The following is an 18,829-nucleotide window of genomic DNA, read 5'->3' as shown; positions in this document are numbered from 1 at the left end:
GAAACTGGGGAACCAATCAACATATAAAAAAAAATATATATTAAAAATGTGTCCCTTTAAAATGCTTGCTGACTATAAATTTGAAATAAATGTGTCAGCTGACAGGGCATGTGACATTGCATTCCCAAGCTTAAAGGGACAGTATACTGTAAAATAGTTTTTCCCTTAATGTGTTTACAATTGCTTTTTTTACCAACTGCAGAGTAAAAAATGTATGAAAATTAGCTTTTTAAGGTTTATTTCTGTATATTAAAGCTCTGATTTTGTATTTTGAAGCCACAGCCTAATAAAATAGGTTGAGCTTGTAGGTATAATCAGATCTCATTACTGTATCACATTGTGCACATATACCTGCTTCTTTATCTTATATCTGTCCTTAAAACAATCACCAATACTTTGAGAGAACAATGGAAAATCAACATTTTATTACCTTATCTCTGCTTTATCACACTGGGAGTGTAATTTCTTCTGCTGGCTGTGTTTACAAAGCTTATCTATAGCTGGTACGCGCGGCCACAAACTTTCAGAATAGGTGGGGATACCACATGCTAAATTAACAATTTCAAATGCCAATATAAGGGTAAAGGAGCTACTTGTAAACAATTTAATACACTCCAGCAGGTAAAGTGGATCATTGGGAACAAATTAAAGGGGAGAAAATTTTTGAGTAAACTGTCCCTTTAAAACCGTTTAGCCACAATGTAACTATAATAGAACCCAGATCCTCATGAAGGGTTCTCTGGATGTAAACATGTAGTCGGAAGTGTCTGTAGCAGTTCAAAATTAAAGGGACAGTATACTATAAAATTGTTTTTCCCTTAATGTGTTTCCAATTACTTTTTTTTTACCAGCTGCAGAGAATAAAATGTATGAGATTTGCTTTTTTAAGGCTTATTTGTTTATATGAATTAGCCGATTTTGTGTTTTGAAGCCACAACCTAATAAAATGGGTTGAGCTTGTAGGTATAATCAGATCTCATTACTTTATCACATTGTGTACATATACAGTGGGGCAAAAAAGTATTTAGTCAGCCACCAATTGTGCAAGTTCTCCCACTTAAGAAGATGAGAGAGGCCTGTAATTTTCATCATAGGTTTACCTCAACTATGAGAGACAAAATGTGGAAACTAATCCAGACAATCACATTGTCTGATTTGGAAAGAATTTATTTGCATATTATGGTGGAAAATAAGTATTTGGTCAATATCAAAAGTTCATCCCAATACTTTGTTATATATCCTTTGTTGGCAATGACAGAGGTCAAACGTTTTCTGTAAGTCTTCACAAGGTTGTCACACACTGTTGCTGGTATGTTGGCCCATTCCTGCATGCAGATCTCCTCTAGAGCAGTGATGTTTTGGGGCTGTCGCTGGGCAATACGGACTTTCAACTCCCTCCAAAGGTTTTCTATGGGGTTGAGATCTGGAGACTGGCTAGGCCACGTCAGGACCTTGAAATGCTTCTTACAAAGCCACGCCTTTGTTGCCCGGGCGGTGTGTTTGGGATCATTGGCATGCTGAAAGACCCAGCCACGTTTCATCTTCAATGCCCTTGCTGATGGAAGGAGGTTTGCACTCAAAATCTCACGATACATGGCTCCATTCATTCTTTCATGTACACGGATCAGTTGTCCTGTTCCCTTTGCAGAGAAACAGCCCCAGAGCATGATGCTGCCACCCCCATGCTTCACAGTAGTTATGGTGTTCTTTGGTTGCAACTCAGCATTCTCTCTCCTCAAAACACGACGAGTTGTGTTTCTACCAAACAGTTCTACTTTGGTTTCATCTGACCAATCCGCTTCTGGATCATCCAAATGCTCTCTAGCATACTTCAGATGGGCCCGGACATGTACTGGCTTAAAGGATTACTTTCTGTTATAATTTTTAAGCTAAACAACTAACATAATAAAGTTAATAAACATTAATTAAAACCTACTGACCTATATTTTCTCCAAAACGACGTTTCATAAAGTTCTAAAAGTTATATCTTTTATTCGCCGATGATGTCACGTTATCCTGCCCACTATTTTCAGCACTGCATGTTCAAAATAATTAAACCAATAACTGTGTTTAAAGCGCCATTTTGAAACCTAGGTATTGTAAACGGATTGGTACAGAGCAAAGGATACCCACGGAGTGGGTTTGGAAAACAATTACATTTGCAGGCAAGATTTCTGATATACGGTAGAGATATGTTAATGAAATGCTATTGAAAAAAAAGCGCATTTGGGGTAGTTAGTTAGTAACAGGCATAGAAAATATTTACTTACAGTGGCCCTTTAAGCAGGGGGACACGTCTGGCACTACAGGATCTGAGTCCCTGGCGGCGTAGTGTGTTACTGATGGTAGCCTTTGTTACGTTGGTCCCAGCTCTCTGCAGGTCATTCACTAGGTCCCCCCGTGTGGTTCTGGGATGTTTGCTCACCGTTCTTGTGATCATTTTGACCCTACAGGGTGAGATCTCGCGTGGAGCCCCAGATCGAGGGAGATTATCAGTGGTCTTGTATGGTTTCCATTTTCTAACTATTGCTCCCACAGTTGATTTCTTCACACCAAGCTGCTTGCCTATTGCAGATTCAGTCTTCAAAGCCTGGTGCAGGTCTACAATTTTGTTTCTGGTGTCCTTCAACAGCTCTTTGGTCTTCACTAGGGATGCACCGATACCGATACTAGTATCGGTGCCGATACTGAGCATTTTCACAAGTACTTGTACTTGTTTACAATGCTCCGATGCCTCAGCCGATACTTTTTGAACCCTGTGAGGGAAGGAGGGACGTGAGGGAGCCTTGCGTGAGGAAGCTCCTGCTGTGCTAATACAATCAGAGAGCAGTAGAGAGGGGCGGGGACCATGCGATTGCAGCAGGGAGCTAACACCTAACAAGGTAGACACTCAGAGATCGACGCGTGTGGAGGAGTCAGATTGTATCAAGGTTAGGGGATTTTGCTTATGTGTGCGTTATTTTATTATTTAAATATTGCAGCCAGCAGCCGTTAATAAAAGATAGCAGCCATGTTAGGGGATTTTTTTTTGCTTAAGCCATTATGTCTTGCAGGTCCGTTATTAACTGGAAACAGGATTGGAAAACATAATTTATGCTTACCTGATAAATTCCTTTCTTCTGTTGTGTGATCAGTCCACGGGTCATCATTACTTCTGGGATATAACTCCTCCCCAACAGGAAATGCAAGAGGATTCACCCAGCAGAGCTGCATATAGCTCCTCCCCTCTACGTCAGTCCCAGTCATTCGACCAAGAATCAACGAGAAAGGAGTAACCAAGGGTGAAGTGGTGACTGGAGTATAATTTAAAAGATATTTACCTGCCTTAAAACAGGGCGGGCCGTGGACTGATCACACAACAGAAGAAAGGAATTTATCAGGTAAGCATAAATTATGTTTTCTTCTGTTATGTGTGATCAGTCCACGGGTCATCATTACTTCTGGGATACCAATACCAAAGCAAAAGTACACGGATGACGGGAGGGATAGGCAGGCTCATTATACAGAAGGAACCACTGCCTGAAGAACCTTTCTCCCAAAAATAGCCTCCGAAGAAGCAAAAGTGTCAAATTTGTAAAATTTGTAAAAAGTATGAAGCGAAGACCAAGTTGCAGCCTTGCAAATCTGTTCAACAGAGGCCTCATTCTTAAAGGCCCAAGTGGAAGCCACAGCTCTAGTGGAGTGAGCTGTAATTCTTTCAGGAGGCTGCTGTCCAGCAGTCTCATAGGCTAAACGTATTATGCTACGAAGCCAAAAAGAGAGAGAGGTAGCAGAAGCTTTTTGACCTCTCCTCTGTCCAGAATAAACGACAAACAGGGAAGAAGTTTGGCGAAAATCTTTAGTTGCCTGCAAGTAGAACTTGAGGGCACGAACTACATCCAGATTGTGTAGAAGACGTTCCTTCTTTGAAGAAGGATTTGGACACAAGGATGGAACAACAATCTCTTGATTGATATTCCTGTTAGTGACTACCTTAGGTAAGAACCCAGGTTTAGTACGCAGAACTACCTTGTCTGAGTGAAAAATCAGATAAGGAGAATCACAATGTAAGGCTGATAACTCAGAGACTCTTCGAGCCGAGGAAATAGCCATTAAAAACAGAACTTTCCAAGATAACAATTTTATATCAATGGAATGAAGGGGTTCAAACGGAACACCCTGTAAAACGTTAAGAACTAAGTTTAAACTCCATGGCGGAGCAACAGCTTTAAACACAGGCTTGATCCTAGCTAAAGCCTGACAAAAGGCCTGGACGTCTGGATTTTCTGACAGACGCCTGTGTAACAAGATGGACAGAGCTGAAATCTGTCCCTTTAATGAACTAGCTGATAAACCCTTTTCTAAACCTTCTTGTAGAAAGGACAATATCCTAGCGATCCTAACCTTACTCCAGGAGTAACCTTTGGATTCGCACCAGTATAGGTATTTACGCCATATTTTATGGTAAATCCTTCTGGTAACAGGCTTCCTAGCCTGTATCAGGGTATCAATAACCGACTCAGAAAAACCACGTTTTGATAAAATCAAGCGTTCAATTTCCAAGCAGTCAGCTTCAGAGAAGTTAGATTTTGATGTTTGAATGGACCCTGTATCAGAAGGTCCTGTCTTAGAGGTAGAGACCAAGGCGGACAGGATGACATGTCCACTAGATCTGCATACCAAGTCCTGCGTGGCCATGCAGGCGCTATTAGAATCACTGATGCTCTCTCCTGTTTGATTTTGGCAATCAATCGAGGAAGCAGCGGGAAGGGTGGAAACACATAAGCCATCCCGAAGTTCCAAGGTGCTGTCAAAGCATCTATCAGAACCGCTCCCGGATCCCTGGATCTGGACCCGTAGAGAGGAAGTTTGGCGTTCTGGCGAGACGCCATGAGATCTATCTCTGGTTTGCCCCAACGTCGAAGTATTTGGGCAAAGACCTCCGGATGAAGTTCCCACTCCCCCGGATGAAAAGTCTGGCGACTCAAGAAATCCGCCTCCCAGTTCTCCACTCCCGGGATGTGGATTGCTGACAGGTGGCAAGAGTGAGACTCTGCCCAGCGAATTATCTTTGATACTTCCATCATTGCTAGGGAGCTTCTTGTCCCTCCCTGATGGTTGATGTAAGCTACAGTCGTGATGTTGTCCGACTGAAACCTGATGAACCCCCGAGTTGTTAATTGGGGCCAAGCCAGAAGGGCATTGAGAACTGCTCTCAATTCCAGGATGTTTATTGGAAGGAGACTCTCCTCCTGATTCCATAGTCCCTGAGCCTTCAGAGAATTCCAGACAGCGCCCCAACCTAGTAGGCTGGCGTCTGTTGTTACAATTGTCCAGTCTGGCCTGCTGAATGGCATCCCCCTGGACAGGTGTGGCCGATAAAGCCACCATAGAAGAGAATTTCTGGTCTCTTGATTCAGATTCAGAGTAGGGGACAAATCTGAGTAATCCCCATTCCACTGACTTAGCATGCACAATTGCAGCGGTCTGAGGTGTAGGCGTGCAAAAGGTACTATGTCCATTGCCGCTACCATTAAGCCGATCACCTCCATGCATTGAGCTACTGACGGGTGTTGAATGGAATGAAGGACACGGCATGCATTTTGAAGCTTTGTTAACCTGTCTTCTGTCAGGTAAATCTTCATTTCTACAGAATCTATAAGAGTCCCCAAGAATGGAACTCTTGTGAGAGGAAAAAGAGAACTCTTCTTTTCGTTCACTTTCCATCCATGCGACCTTAGAAATGCCAGAACTAACTCTGTATGAGACTTGGCAGTTTGAAAGCTTGAAGCTTGTATTAGAATGTCGTCTAGGTACGGAGCTACCGAAATCCCTCGCGGTCTTAGTACCGCCAGAAGGGCACCCAGAACCTTTGTGAAGATTCTTGGAGCCGTAGCCAATCCGAATGGAAGAGCTACAAACTGGTAGTGCCTGTCTAAGAAGGCAAACCTTAGATACCGGTGATGATCTTTGTGAATCGGTATGTGAAGGTAAGCATCTTTTAAATCCACTGTGGTCATGTACTGACCCTTTTGGATCATGGGTAAGATTGTCCGAATAGTTTCCATTTTGAACGATGGAACTCTTAGGAATTTGTTTAGAATCTTTAAATCTAAGATTGGCCTGAAAGTTCCCTCTTTTTTGGGAACCACAAACAGGTTTGAGTAGAACCCTTGTCCTTGTTCCGACCGCGGAACCGGATGGATCACTCCCATTAATAACAGATCTTGTACACAGCGTAGAAACGCTTCTTTCTTTATCTGGTTTGTTGACAACCTTGACAGATGAAATCTCCCTCTTGGGGGAGATAATTTGAAGTCTAGAAGGTATCCCTGAGATATGATCTCTAGCGCCCAGGGATCCTGAACATCTCTTGCCCAGGCCTGGGCGAAGAGAGAAAGTCTGCCCCCCACTAGATCCGGTCCCGGATCGGGGGCTCTCGGTTCATGCTGTCTTTGGGGCAGCAGCAGGTTTCCTGGCCTGCTTGCTCTTGTTCCAGGACTGGTTAGGCTTCCAGCCTTGCCTGTAACGAGCAACAGCTCCCTCCTGTTTTGGTGCAGTGGAGGTTGATGCTGCTCCTGTTTTGAAATTCCGAAAGGGACGAAAATTAGACTGTCTAGCCTTAGCTTTGGCTTTGTCTTGAGGTAGGGCGTGGCCCTTACCTCCTGTAATGTCAGCGATAATTTCTTTCAAACCGGGCCCAAATAAAGACTGCCCCTTGAAAGGTATATTAAGTAATTTGGACTTAGAAGTAACATCAGCTGACCAGGATTTTAGCCACAGCGCCCTACGTGCCTGTATGGCGAATCCTGAGTTCTTAGCCGTAAGTTTGGTTAAATGTACTACGGCCTCCGAAATGAATGAATTAGCTAGTTTAAGGACTCTAAGCCTGTCCGTAATGTCGTCTAGCGTAGATGAACTAAGGTTCTCTTCCAGAGACTCAATCCAAAATGCTGCCGCAGCCGTAATCGGCGCGATACATGCAAGGGGTTGCAATATAAAACCTTGTTGAACAAACATTTTCTTAAGGTAACCCTCTAATTTTTTATCCATTGGATCTGAAAAAGCACAGCTATCCTCCACCGGGATAGTGGTACGCTTAGCTAAAGTAGAAACTGCTCCCTCCACCTTAGGGACCGTTTGCCATAAGTCCCGAGTGGTGGTGTCTATTGGAAACATCTTTCTAAATATTGGAGGGGGTGAGAACGGCACACCGGGTCTATCCCACTCCTTAGTAACAATTTCAGTTAGTCTCTTAGGTATAGGAAAAACGTCAGTACTCGCCGGTACCGCAAAGTATTTATCCAACCTACACAGTTTCTCTGGTATTGCAACGGTGTTACAATCATTGAGAGCTGCTAAGACCTCCCCTAGTAATACACGGAGGTTCTCCAATTTAAATTTAAAATTTGAAATATCTGAATCCAATCTGTTTGGATCAGAACCGTCACCTACAGAATGAAGCTCTCCGTCCTCATGCTCTGCAAGCTGTGACGCAGTATCAGACATGGCCCTAGTATTGTCAGCGCACTCTGTTCTCACCCCAGAGTGATCACGCTTGCCTCTTAGTTCTGGTAATTTAGACAAAACTTCAGTCATAACAGTAGCCATATCTTGTAATGTTATCTGTAATGGCCGCCCAGATGTACTAGGCGCCATAATATCACGCACCTCCCGGGCGGGAGATGCAGGTACTGCCGCGTGAGGCGAGTTAGTCGGCATAACTCTCCCCTCGCTGTTTGGTGAAATTTGTTCAAATTGTACAGATTGACTTTTATTTAAAGTAGCATCAATACAGTTAGTACATAAATTTCTATTGGGCTCCACCTTGGCATTGGAACAAATGACACAGATATCTTCCTCTGAGTCAGACATGTTTAACACACTAGCAATAAACTTGCAACTTGGTTATAATCTTTTTTAGCAAAAACGTACTGTGCCTCAAAGAGGTACTAAACGATTAAATGACAGTTGAAATAATGAACTGAAAAACAGTTATAGCATCAAACTTTAAAACAACACAACCTTTAGCAAAGGTTTGTTCCCATTAGAAAAATAACAATAATTAAATTTGACATAAAAATTACAGAGCAACGTTTTTATTCACAGTCAATATAAAATTCTCACAGCTCTGCTGAGAGAATCTACCTCCCTCCAAAGAAGTTTGAAGACCCCTGAGATCTGTCAGAGATGAACCGGATCATGCAGGAAATATAAGAGTAACTGACTGGAATTTTTTGATGCGTAGCAAAGAGCGCCAAAAACGGCCCCTCCCCCTCACACACAGCAGTGAAGAGAAACGAAACTGTCACAATTAAAACCAAACAACTGCCAAGTGGAAAATAATGCCCAAATATTTATTCACTCAGTACCTCAGAAATGTAAACGATTCTACATTCCAGCAAAAACGTTTAACATGATAAATACTTATTAAAAGGATTAGTGACTTTTAACAGAGTAGTTCCGGTGAAATACCATCCCCAGAATACTGAAGTGTATACATACATGTCATTATAACGGTATGGCAGGATTTTCTCATCAATTCCATTCAGAAAATAAAAACTGCTACATACCTCAATGCAGATTCATCTGCCCGCTGTCCCCTGATCTGAAGCTTTTACCTCCCTCAGATGGCCGAGAACAGCAATATGATCTTAACTACTCCGGTTAAAATCATAGTAAAAAACTCTGGTAGATTCTTCCTCAAACTCTGCCAGAGAAGTAATAACACGCTCCGGTGCTATTGTAAAATAACAAACTTTTGATTGAAGTCATAAAAACTAAGTATAATCACCATAGTCCTCTCACACATCCTATCTAGTCGTTGGGTGCAAGAGAATGACTGGGACTGACGTAGAGGGGAGGAGCTATATGCAGCTCTGCTGGGTGAATCCTCTTGCATTTCCTGTTGGGGAGGAGTTATATCCCAGAAGTAATGATGACCCGTGGACTGATCACACATAACAGAAGAAAACTCTTTTGTGTTTGTGTTATTCAACCCTGTTTCCAGTTAATAACGGACCTACAAGACATAATGGCTTAAGCAAAAAAATCCCCTAACCTGGCTGCTATGTTTTCAGCCATCAATGAATGAGTGCTTAGTGCTAACTTAAAATAATATATAAATACCCGCAATGTGTCTCTGCAATACGTAGTTCCAGCTCATGCAGACCAACTCCCAATCAAGACACACATGTAATCCATACAAGTTGCGAATCCCTTCGTTCTCCACCCTGGTGTCAGACATAGTTTCAGAGCACTTTAACATAGTCCCAGCCAGGAGTTTGAGGTACTTAGTCTTGTTATTAATTATGCATTAAAAATGCCTAAGCAGCGTAGCAGACATAGCAATCTCCACTGATTCTAACACCGGAATGTGCCAGTACCTGTGATACTTCCCACTCCGGTGTAAGTGGAAATTGCTATGTCTGCTACGCTGCTTAGGCGTTTTTAATGCATAATTAATAAACAAGACTAAGTACCTCCAACTCCTAGGACTATGTTAAAGTGCTCTGAAACTATGTCTGACACCCTCTCCACCCTGGTGTCAGACATAGTTTCAGAGCACTTTAACATAGTCCCAGGAAATACTATAACCTTTTTAAAAAATGCTTTCTTGTTTAAATAAAAAACATTTTAGTGAGCTTATTTTTCACTGCCCAGTAACACACTGTGCAGCATCTCCCCTCCGTTTGTGCTCCTCCCCTGTGCCTCTGCCCCATGTGACTTACCGTGTCATACTGTGAGCCCAGACTGACTAGGAAGTGGAACAGGAACACAGTGCTGCTGTCTGCTAGCTGTTTAGGATTTCAAGGTAGATGCCCCAATGTGTCCCACTGCATAATGTCTTCCCCCCAATGTTCCCATCCAAATGTCTCACTGACTGGTCTGATTAGCTGATACAAAAGTGGCCAGGCATTTCTTCTAGTTAGACAAGGAGTTGACTATTAAACTTCTTTTTTTAGACATTTGCCACAATAGAAAATAACTTTCTCCTCACATCTGCACCACATGCTAGGGGTAGAACTCATTGTCCTCCAAGACAGTTTCAAATAATCCAGTTGTTAACCCATTGACCACCAGAGGACTGCAGTGAATTGCTTTACACTTTACAGTGCATAGCAGCTTTTCTGGCAGCTATCTGGTTAACTGTATTTATGTGTGTATTACTTGGAGCTGTCTTGGAGGACAATGAGTGAGTTCTACCCCTAGCATGTAGCTCAGAGGTGGAAAGGAGCTGCTTGGTGCTCAGTGCTGATGCTGTGATTTGCAAAAGAAGTGAGTCTGCAAAAATATATTTCTACTACACTACTTATGTAAATGGAATGGTGTTCCTCAATCTACAGCACTTCATCAACCCCTGCACTAGTATAAGCTAAATTATATGGAACTGATCACTTTATATTTGTGTTTTAAGTTAAAACACAAATATAAAGTGATCAGTAACATATAATTTAGCTTATACTAGTGCAGGGGTTGATGAAGTGCTGTAGATTGAGGAACACCATTCCATTTACACAAGTAGTGTAGTAAGATATGAACAGAGAAGGGAGGAAAGTTAAAAAAGTATATAACAAAAGGCTGTGACTCTGTTGTAATGTGCTTGGGAAACTGTCACATGACAATAGAAAAGTATCGGTACTTGGTATCGGTGAGTACTTGAAAAAAAGTATCGGTACTTGTACTCGGTCTTTAAAAAATGGTATCGGTGCAACCCTAGTCTTCACCATAGTGGAGTTTGGAGTGTGACTGTTTGAGGTTGTGGACAGGTGTCTTTTATACTGATAAGTTCAAAAAGGTGCCATTAATACAGGTAATGAGTGGGGGACAGAGGAGCCTCTTAAAGAAGATACAGGTCTGTGAGAGCCAGAAATTTTGCTTGTTTGTAGGTGACCAAATACTTATTTTCCACCATAATTTGCAAATAAATTCTTTCCAAATCAGACAATGTGAATGTCTGGATTTGTTTCCACATTTTGTCTCTCATAGTTGAGGTATACCTATGATGAAAATTACAGGCCTCTCTCATCTTCTTAAGTGGGAGAACTTGCACAATTGGTGGCTGAGTAAATACTTTTTTTGCCCCACTGTACATGTGTCTATCTTATATATGTAGGAATAATCAGATCTCATTACTTTATCACATTGTGTACATATACATGTGTCTTTATCTTATATCTGTAGGTATAATCAGATCTCATTACTTTATCACATTGTGTACATATACATGTGTCTTTATCTTATATCTGTAGGTATAATCAGATCTCATTACTTTATCACATTGTGTACATATACATGTGTCTTTATCTTATATCTGTAGGTATAATCAGATCTCATTACTTTATCACATTGTGTACATACACATTTGTCTTTATCTTATATCTGTAGGTATAATCAGATCTCATTACTGTATCACACTGTGTACATATACATTATTATTTATCTTATATCTGTAGGTATAATCAGATCTCATTACTTTATCACATTGTGTACATATACATGTGTCTTTATCTTATATCTGTAGGTATAATCAGATCTTATTACTTTATCACATTGTGTACATATACATGTGTCTTTATCTTATATCTGTAGGTATAATCAGATCTCATTACTGTATCACACTGTGTACATATACATTATTATTTATCTTATATCTGTAGGTATAATCAGATCTCATTACTTTATCACATTGTGCACATATACATGTGTATGTATCTTATATCTGTAGGTATAATCAGATCTCATTACTTTATCAAATTGTGTACATATACATGTTTCTTTATCTTATATCTGTAGGTATAATCAGATCTCATTACTGTATCACACTGTGTACATATACACGTGTCTGTATCTTATATCTGTAGGTATACTCAGATCTCATTACTGTATCACACTGTGTACATATACATGTGTCTGTATCTTATATCTGTAGGTATACTCAGATCTCATTACTGTATCACACTGTGTACATATACATGTGTCTTTATCTTATATCTGTAGGTATAATCAGATCTCTTTACTGTATCACATTGTGTACATATACATGTGTCTTTATCTTATATCTGTAGGTATAATCAGATCTCATTACTGTATCACATTGTGTACATATACATGTGTCTTTATCTTATATCTGTAGGTATAATCAGATCTCATTACTTTATCACATTGTGTACATATACATGATTCTTTATCTTATATCTGTAGGTATAGTCGGATCTTAATACTTTATCACACTGTGTACATATACATGTGTCTTTATTTTATATCTGTAGGTATAATCTGATCTCATTACTGTATCACATTGTGTACATATACATGTATCTTATATCTGTAGGTATAATCAGATCTCATTACTTTATCACACTGTGTACGTATACATGTGTCTGTATCTTATATCTGTAGGTATAATCAGATCGCATTACTGTATCACACTGTGTACATATACATGTGTCTTTTTCTTATATCTGTAGGTATAATCAGATCTCATTACTTTATCACACTGTGTACGTATACATGTGTCTGTATCTTATATCTGTAGGTGTAATCAGATCTCATTACTTTATCACATTGTGTACATATACATGTGTCTATTTTATATCCGTAGGTATAATCAGATCTCATTACTTTATCACATTGTGTACATATACATGTGTCTTTATCTTATATCTGTAGGTATAATCAGATCTCATTACTTTATCACATTGTGTACATATACATGTGTCTGTATCTTATATCTGTAGGTATAATCAGATCTCATTACTTTATCACATTGTGTACATATACATGTGTCTGTATCTTATATCTGTAGGTATAATCAGATCTCATTACTTTATCACACTGTGTACATATACCTGCTTCTTTATGTTATATCTGTAGGTATAATCAGATCTCATTACTGTATCACATTATGTACATATACATGTGTCTTTATCTTATATCTGTAGGTATAATCAGATCTCATTACGTTATCACATTGTGTACATATACATGTGTCTATCTTATATCTGTCCATAAAACAATCACTAATACATGGAGAGAACAATGGAAAATTAACATTTTATTACCTGATCTCTTCTATAACCCGCTGGGAGTGTAATTGCTTCTACTGGCTGTGTTAACACAGCATGGCCTCGAGGCCAAAAGCTTTCAGGATGGGTGGGGATACCACAGGCTAAATAAACTATTTCAAATGCAAATATAAGGGTAATGGAAATACTTGTAAACAATTTAATACACTCCCGCAGGTAAAGTGAATCATTGGGAACAAATTAAAGGGGAGACATTTTTTTAGTAAACTGTCCCTTTAAACTGTCCTTTCTAGAAGTGCCCTCAAGCTGTGCCATGCACTGGTCACTGGATGCCATGATTCCCTAAACACTAATGAAGCAATCTGCTATGTTTTTTTTTGTTTGTTTTTTCAATCAAGTGAAATGCAACAAGAAACTAAATCATGTGTATTTGATAGATAGGGTAAATATTTTTATACACTCACCTGTAATACAAATTTTTGATCTATGTACTTTTTGGCAATACTTGGTTGAAATTCTTGGCTTTCCAAAAACCGAATGAAAAATTCATATACAAGCTGAAAGAAACAGATGGTGAATCAAGTTAAATATTCCCTGTGGGAACATCCAGTGTCGGAGATGATGATGAACAAACCAATGCTATTGATTAGACAGTTATGAGGAAGTTTGTGACATGCCTAGCATTTCTAGCCATAGGAAGAACACAGACAATACAAATGAATTAATGCCCCAGAGGAATACAAGTCTACTCTTTAAAGTGATTTCCTGATAACAGCTACGCCAAACAAGTGCCTATACATAGAAAGCAAAGCTCTGCAAGCAGTTAAGAGGTTAAGGTTGGGGCTAAGCATTTTAAAACAAATACACAACATATTTCAAGAGGACTTGTAAATGCAGATTCCTTATATAAAAGAGTTTTGCTGTGTAGCAGGCTTATGTGCAGTTGTGATACCTGTAAATGTGGCCACGACGCCTCTAGTGTAGGTTCATCTTCTTCAGGGTCAAATTCATTGCTGTCACTCGGTGGGAGAGTCCTAAATATATTGCAGGAAACCTGGAAGGTAAAGTCATATAGTTAGTGTGTGAAAACATTTATGTGAAATTCAGTAACAAAAGATCATTTGTAGTTACTGATCCAAATGTGTGTTATTTATAAAACCACACTCCTGATCCAAGGGGGACACAGGTCAAATTGTAAGTCACGATTCTGAAGGACAATTGCTTTTTAAAATCACTCTCTATTTTCATGTCTTAAAGGGATAGGAACCTACCCCCCCAAAAAAAAAAGTTTTCAGATTTAAAAACATCTCAAACTATTTCTAGTCCACAAACATATAGTTAAGCAATTGTTTTTGGTTTACCTATAATTTTACTTAGAAATTATGTATTCTGCCAGACCCCCCCGGGATTGTCATTATGTAGATCAAATTGGAGTGTTCCACCTAGGTAGAACAATAATGGCGGCACACATGCGTAGTATGCCTTGTCCTAAACCTACGCATGCATAAAACTGATTGTCCGGCTTAGAAGTATGCAGGCACGTCATGAACCGTGCGCCAGATGCAGACAAAAAGGCGTGGGAGCAGACATTTGAAAATGGAGACTGTGCCTTACTGTCTATTGCGCATGCGATTGCCCAGTTACTAATGCACATGCGAGGATGGATGACATTGCGAATATGGGTGAATCCTTAGCCAAAATGAAAATATAATTTTTTAATATATGCAAGCTTAGTTTTTTAAAAAAAAAAAAATAGTGAGTTTAATTCTCTAATACAGTGCTTTCCAAACTGTGTGTCGGGACACACTAGTGTGTCGGCAGCAGTGTGTAGGTGTGTCCCTGCTTCAGCACAATTTTTTTTTTTTTTGGGGTTCTTACTTTCCGCCTGCTTGCTACTCATATCACATGGTTGACACACGATTGATACCTAGGGGGTCACAGATCATCTTAACCTATTGGCGCAGCTCAGTGGGAACTGAAACTATTGCCATTGGCGGCTTTGGGGGCACATTGGCTCCTTACTGCACGTGTAGTCTCCTTAAATGGCTCGTGACTGCATGTGTAGTCAGTGAGTGGGACAGCAGTGTGTTTGCAGCGTGGGCAGTAGTCAATCGGACTCACCGAGCTCTGAGGGTGGCAGCTTAAACACTGAGCTGAAGTCAGTGGGGTTTTTTTGCAGCTAGCTCCCAGTAGTGCATTGCTGCTCCTGCTCTTGATATATGGATAGGAAGTGGAATCTTAAAAATGCTTGATGATGAAATGTGAGTGTCTTTAATATTACACCAAATATTCAGAAACTGTTCATCCCATCAACCTCATACATCCCATTAAAATAGTAAGTAGTTATTGGTGTTATTAAACTTTTTTTAAATTCTTGCACATACTGTACATACTGTTACTTATACATAAATTATACAATAACTAAATGTATTTACGTGTCCATATCTCTTAAAACAAGTTAGTTTAACCTCCTTTTTGTTAGTACAACTGAAATACTGTGTCACGAAATGATGTAGGTCTAAAAAGTGTGTCACCAACATGAAGTTTGGAAAGCTCTGCTCTAATACTTAAACTAATAATGTAATTCTTAAAGCTTTACAAAATAAAAGATTTCTAACCCTTTATAGTAGAGCATACAGAGGTAGGCTTGGAGAGTGCACAATATAGTTTGAGGTACATGCACACTCCTTAGCTGACCTCTGTATTTTCTCATAGAGTGAAATTTCTTCACAGAATACCAAGGAAAGAAGTAGAATTGTATACTAGAACCAAACTGGATTTCTTTATTTTATTTGTTGAAAACTGTACACACTGAATCATGATATTTTGACTTTCATGTGCCTTTAAGGATAAAAGATCACACTGCCAGCAACTGGCACATACCAGGAAGCAGCTATTAGTTTCACTACACACAACACAAACAAAAAAACTCATGCTTATGTCATTAAGGTGCGTAAATTCCTTGACTGCCAGAGAAAGCTGCGACAAATTACTATGGAATGCATGAAATATCTTTGGCATCCAGTGAGTTAACCTCACAAAGATTACATCTCTCTGCACAGTCTACGTAATTGCAGAACAAGTCACAGTATATATTGTACTAACAATACGCCAGATAAAATAACCTGTTTTACCTGAAGGACAACATACGCTATCAGTGAGCCATTACTGCGCATGTCACTTAGGTGCAAATACCGTAATAGTATTATAAAGTACATCCGGTCCTCGTATTGTCACTGCCTCCAAATATTATATTCAACTGCAAAGCTATCGATATAAAATCATTTTACAGCTCATAAGCCAAAGAAGCAAGTTATTTCATCTGCTAATGCTGCAAATCAGACAACTGCTTTAGGGAATTTGCAGGTTAGAGAGTTTGATTTTTGGCCTTTTAGGGAGCGTGGGACAAAGCTAATTTTTTTATACAAAATGTTCCTTTATTAGAGGAAGTGATTTTTGCCTTACTGACCTTAGCCAACAGGTTTGTGCACAACCAGTCTGTGCGAGAGAAGCAAAATGGTAATATGTGAAAGCCTCAGAGCTGTATTGGTGGGAAGCGACAATTCATAACGAGCATAATACTTTTTAAATGTTACAAAGAAGAAAAAAAAAAAAAAAGTCAGGCAGGGTCATAGAGCAAACAAAACTGACAACTGGACCTTGTAATGTGTGAGGACATATCATGGCTCCCGTTACATACTAGTGAATTAGAGCTGTCACTAGGATCCCCAACAGGCCAGAATAGCAGAATATCCAAACCCGGGTCAAACACAGAGAGTGATAGAACCAAGATATTACCAGCTGTAGCAAGCAAGGAACTCTCTAAACCATGGCACCCTGGTATTCTCTAGCACATTGGGGAATATGCATAGCAAAATATAAATAAAATCTTTGTTTGCTTGACTCTGCTACACAATCATTACTTACAGAAGAGCACAAGCACAACTGCATAAAGCCCAAAAGGAGAGACAGTAAACATGTCCAAGAGACGTTATCCATTTGCAAATTGTGCCAATACAATGTCAGCTTTAAATGATTTTTGTATCTAAAAATATAAATCATGACATTTAATTAAATTTAGTTGTTCTCTTAAATACTGGTTGGTTGTTTCATTGTTGTATTAAAAAAGCACTAAGCAGTTGCTTATATTAATAAAATCAATGCAATATGTATTAATCTATATAAATAGATTTTACCTTTTATATATTTATTTGTTTTTTACACTCCATTTGTGCTTCCCGACACAGCCCTACAAGGAGGAGCTTTTGCAGGAAGGTTTATCTTAGCCTGATGTGATAAAACTCAGTCTCCTATTCACTAGGAGTTTTATCACATCAGGCTAAGATAAACCTTCCTGCAATAGCTCCTCATAGGGCTGTGACAGGAAGCACAAATGTAGTGTAAAAAATAAATAATAAATAAAAGGTAACAGGGAGCCAGATTTGCACATGCCTAGAACTGACAGAATATAAAAAAACAACAACAAAAAACTACTTAGGTTTTTAAAATTCTCTACTCTTATCACACTCAAAATGCTGATTTTGCAAGAAAAAAAAAAGTTATTTGCTGTTTTTACGCAATATTTTTCTTTTTATATTTACATTGATTTAACATTTATTTTTACCAAAGGAACTGTTTAATATCCCTTTGCTCTATTACATCTAGTTTTAGAGAACTGCTGAGTCCTCTCCTGTATGTACATTTCTTAGTCACATCTGATCTTATTGAGTCGGTAAAAACACCACACACCCAATCTCATCGCTCACTTCCTCTTGCGCGTATGTAAAGCTGATGGAGGAGATGCTGTGCTGCTTACGAAACAGAAGTTTTTAATATTCCCAAGTGATTAATGAGATACAGGATTAGTCATTCTCTATTTGCTATTCAGGGAACATTCAAATCAGCAGTCTGTCCCATCTGAATTCTAATTTGCACAGGAAAGAAAAAGGAAGTACAATATAAAAAACCAATGGAATTTAATCACTTTATAAAACATGAGCAGACAAGCAGGGAATCTGTACTATTTCAAGGAGCCAGTTAAGGTGGCACATACGTAAACTAAGAGCAGATATTCCGGCTATTATAGCTCCTTGCTAAAGTGCCGTCTACACATAAAAGATCCAGCTGCAGTCAAGGTGTGTAACCGATTAGAACACTGGAGCAGATGGTCAATGGTTGGATTTTATTAAAGACATGATGTAGTCAGCTAGCTCCCAGTAGTGCATTGCTGCTCCTTCAACAAAGGATACCAAGAAAGTGGAGCATATTCAAAAATAGAAGTGAACTGGAAAAGTATGCTCTATCTGAATCATGAAACATTTTAAGTTTCATGTCCCTTTAAAAGGGACACTCAAGTCAAAATTAAAAAAACTTTAATGATTCAGACAACACACACAATTTTAAACAACTTTCCAATTTACTTCCATTAACAAAATGTGCAGTCTTTATATATTTACACTTTGAGTCACCAGCTCCTACTGAGCATGTGCAAGAATTCACAGAATAAACGTATATGCATTTGTGATTGGCTGGTGGCTGTCACACGGTACGTGTATGCATTTGTAATTGGCTGATTGCTGTCACATGATACAGGGGGAGTGGAAATAGACAAATAACATTTGTCAGAAAAAAAAAAAAATCTACTACTCATTTGAAGTTCAGACTAAGTGCTATTGTGTTGTCTATTTCTCGTGTATTTGTTGCTTACGCAAATCTACTGGGTTACCTTTAAATCTTTTTTTCCCATTTTGCGTTACAATACATGAAGCAGCAGAGGGTTAATTACAATACTACTGATCTGAATCAGAATGTAAGACTGAAAC

At 39.3% G+C, this 18,829-nt stretch overlaps 1 protein-coding gene across 2 annotated transcripts in view; it reads right to left on the bottom strand.

Moving 5' to 3' along the window:
- PPP2R5E (protein phosphatase 2 regulatory subunit B'epsilon) overlaps positions 1-18,829 on the bottom strand; it is a 544,304-nt gene that overhangs the window by 388,290 nt on the left and 137,185 nt on the right. For both annotated transcript variants that reach the window (XM_053697284.1, XM_053697283.1), the window contains exons 4-5: positions 13,960-14,061; positions 13,472-13,564 (exon numbers count right to left, since the gene is read on the bottom strand). In XM_053697284.1, coding sequence (XP_053553259.1) covers positions 13,472-13,564; positions 13,960-14,061 — 195 coding nt within the window. The remainder of the gene's footprint in view (positions 1-13,471; positions 13,565-13,959; positions 14,062-18,829) is intronic.

The sequence above is a fragment of the Bombina bombina genome, chromosome 1, assembly GCF_027579735.1.
Source record: "Bombina bombina isolate aBomBom1 chromosome 1, aBomBom1.pri, whole genome shotgun sequence".
Taxonomy (NCBI): Eukaryota; Metazoa; Chordata; class Amphibia; order Anura; family Bombinatoridae; genus Bombina; species Bombina bombina.
Note: the sequence above shows the minus strand (reverse complement) of the source record. Positions and strands in the feature narration are given on the sequence as shown.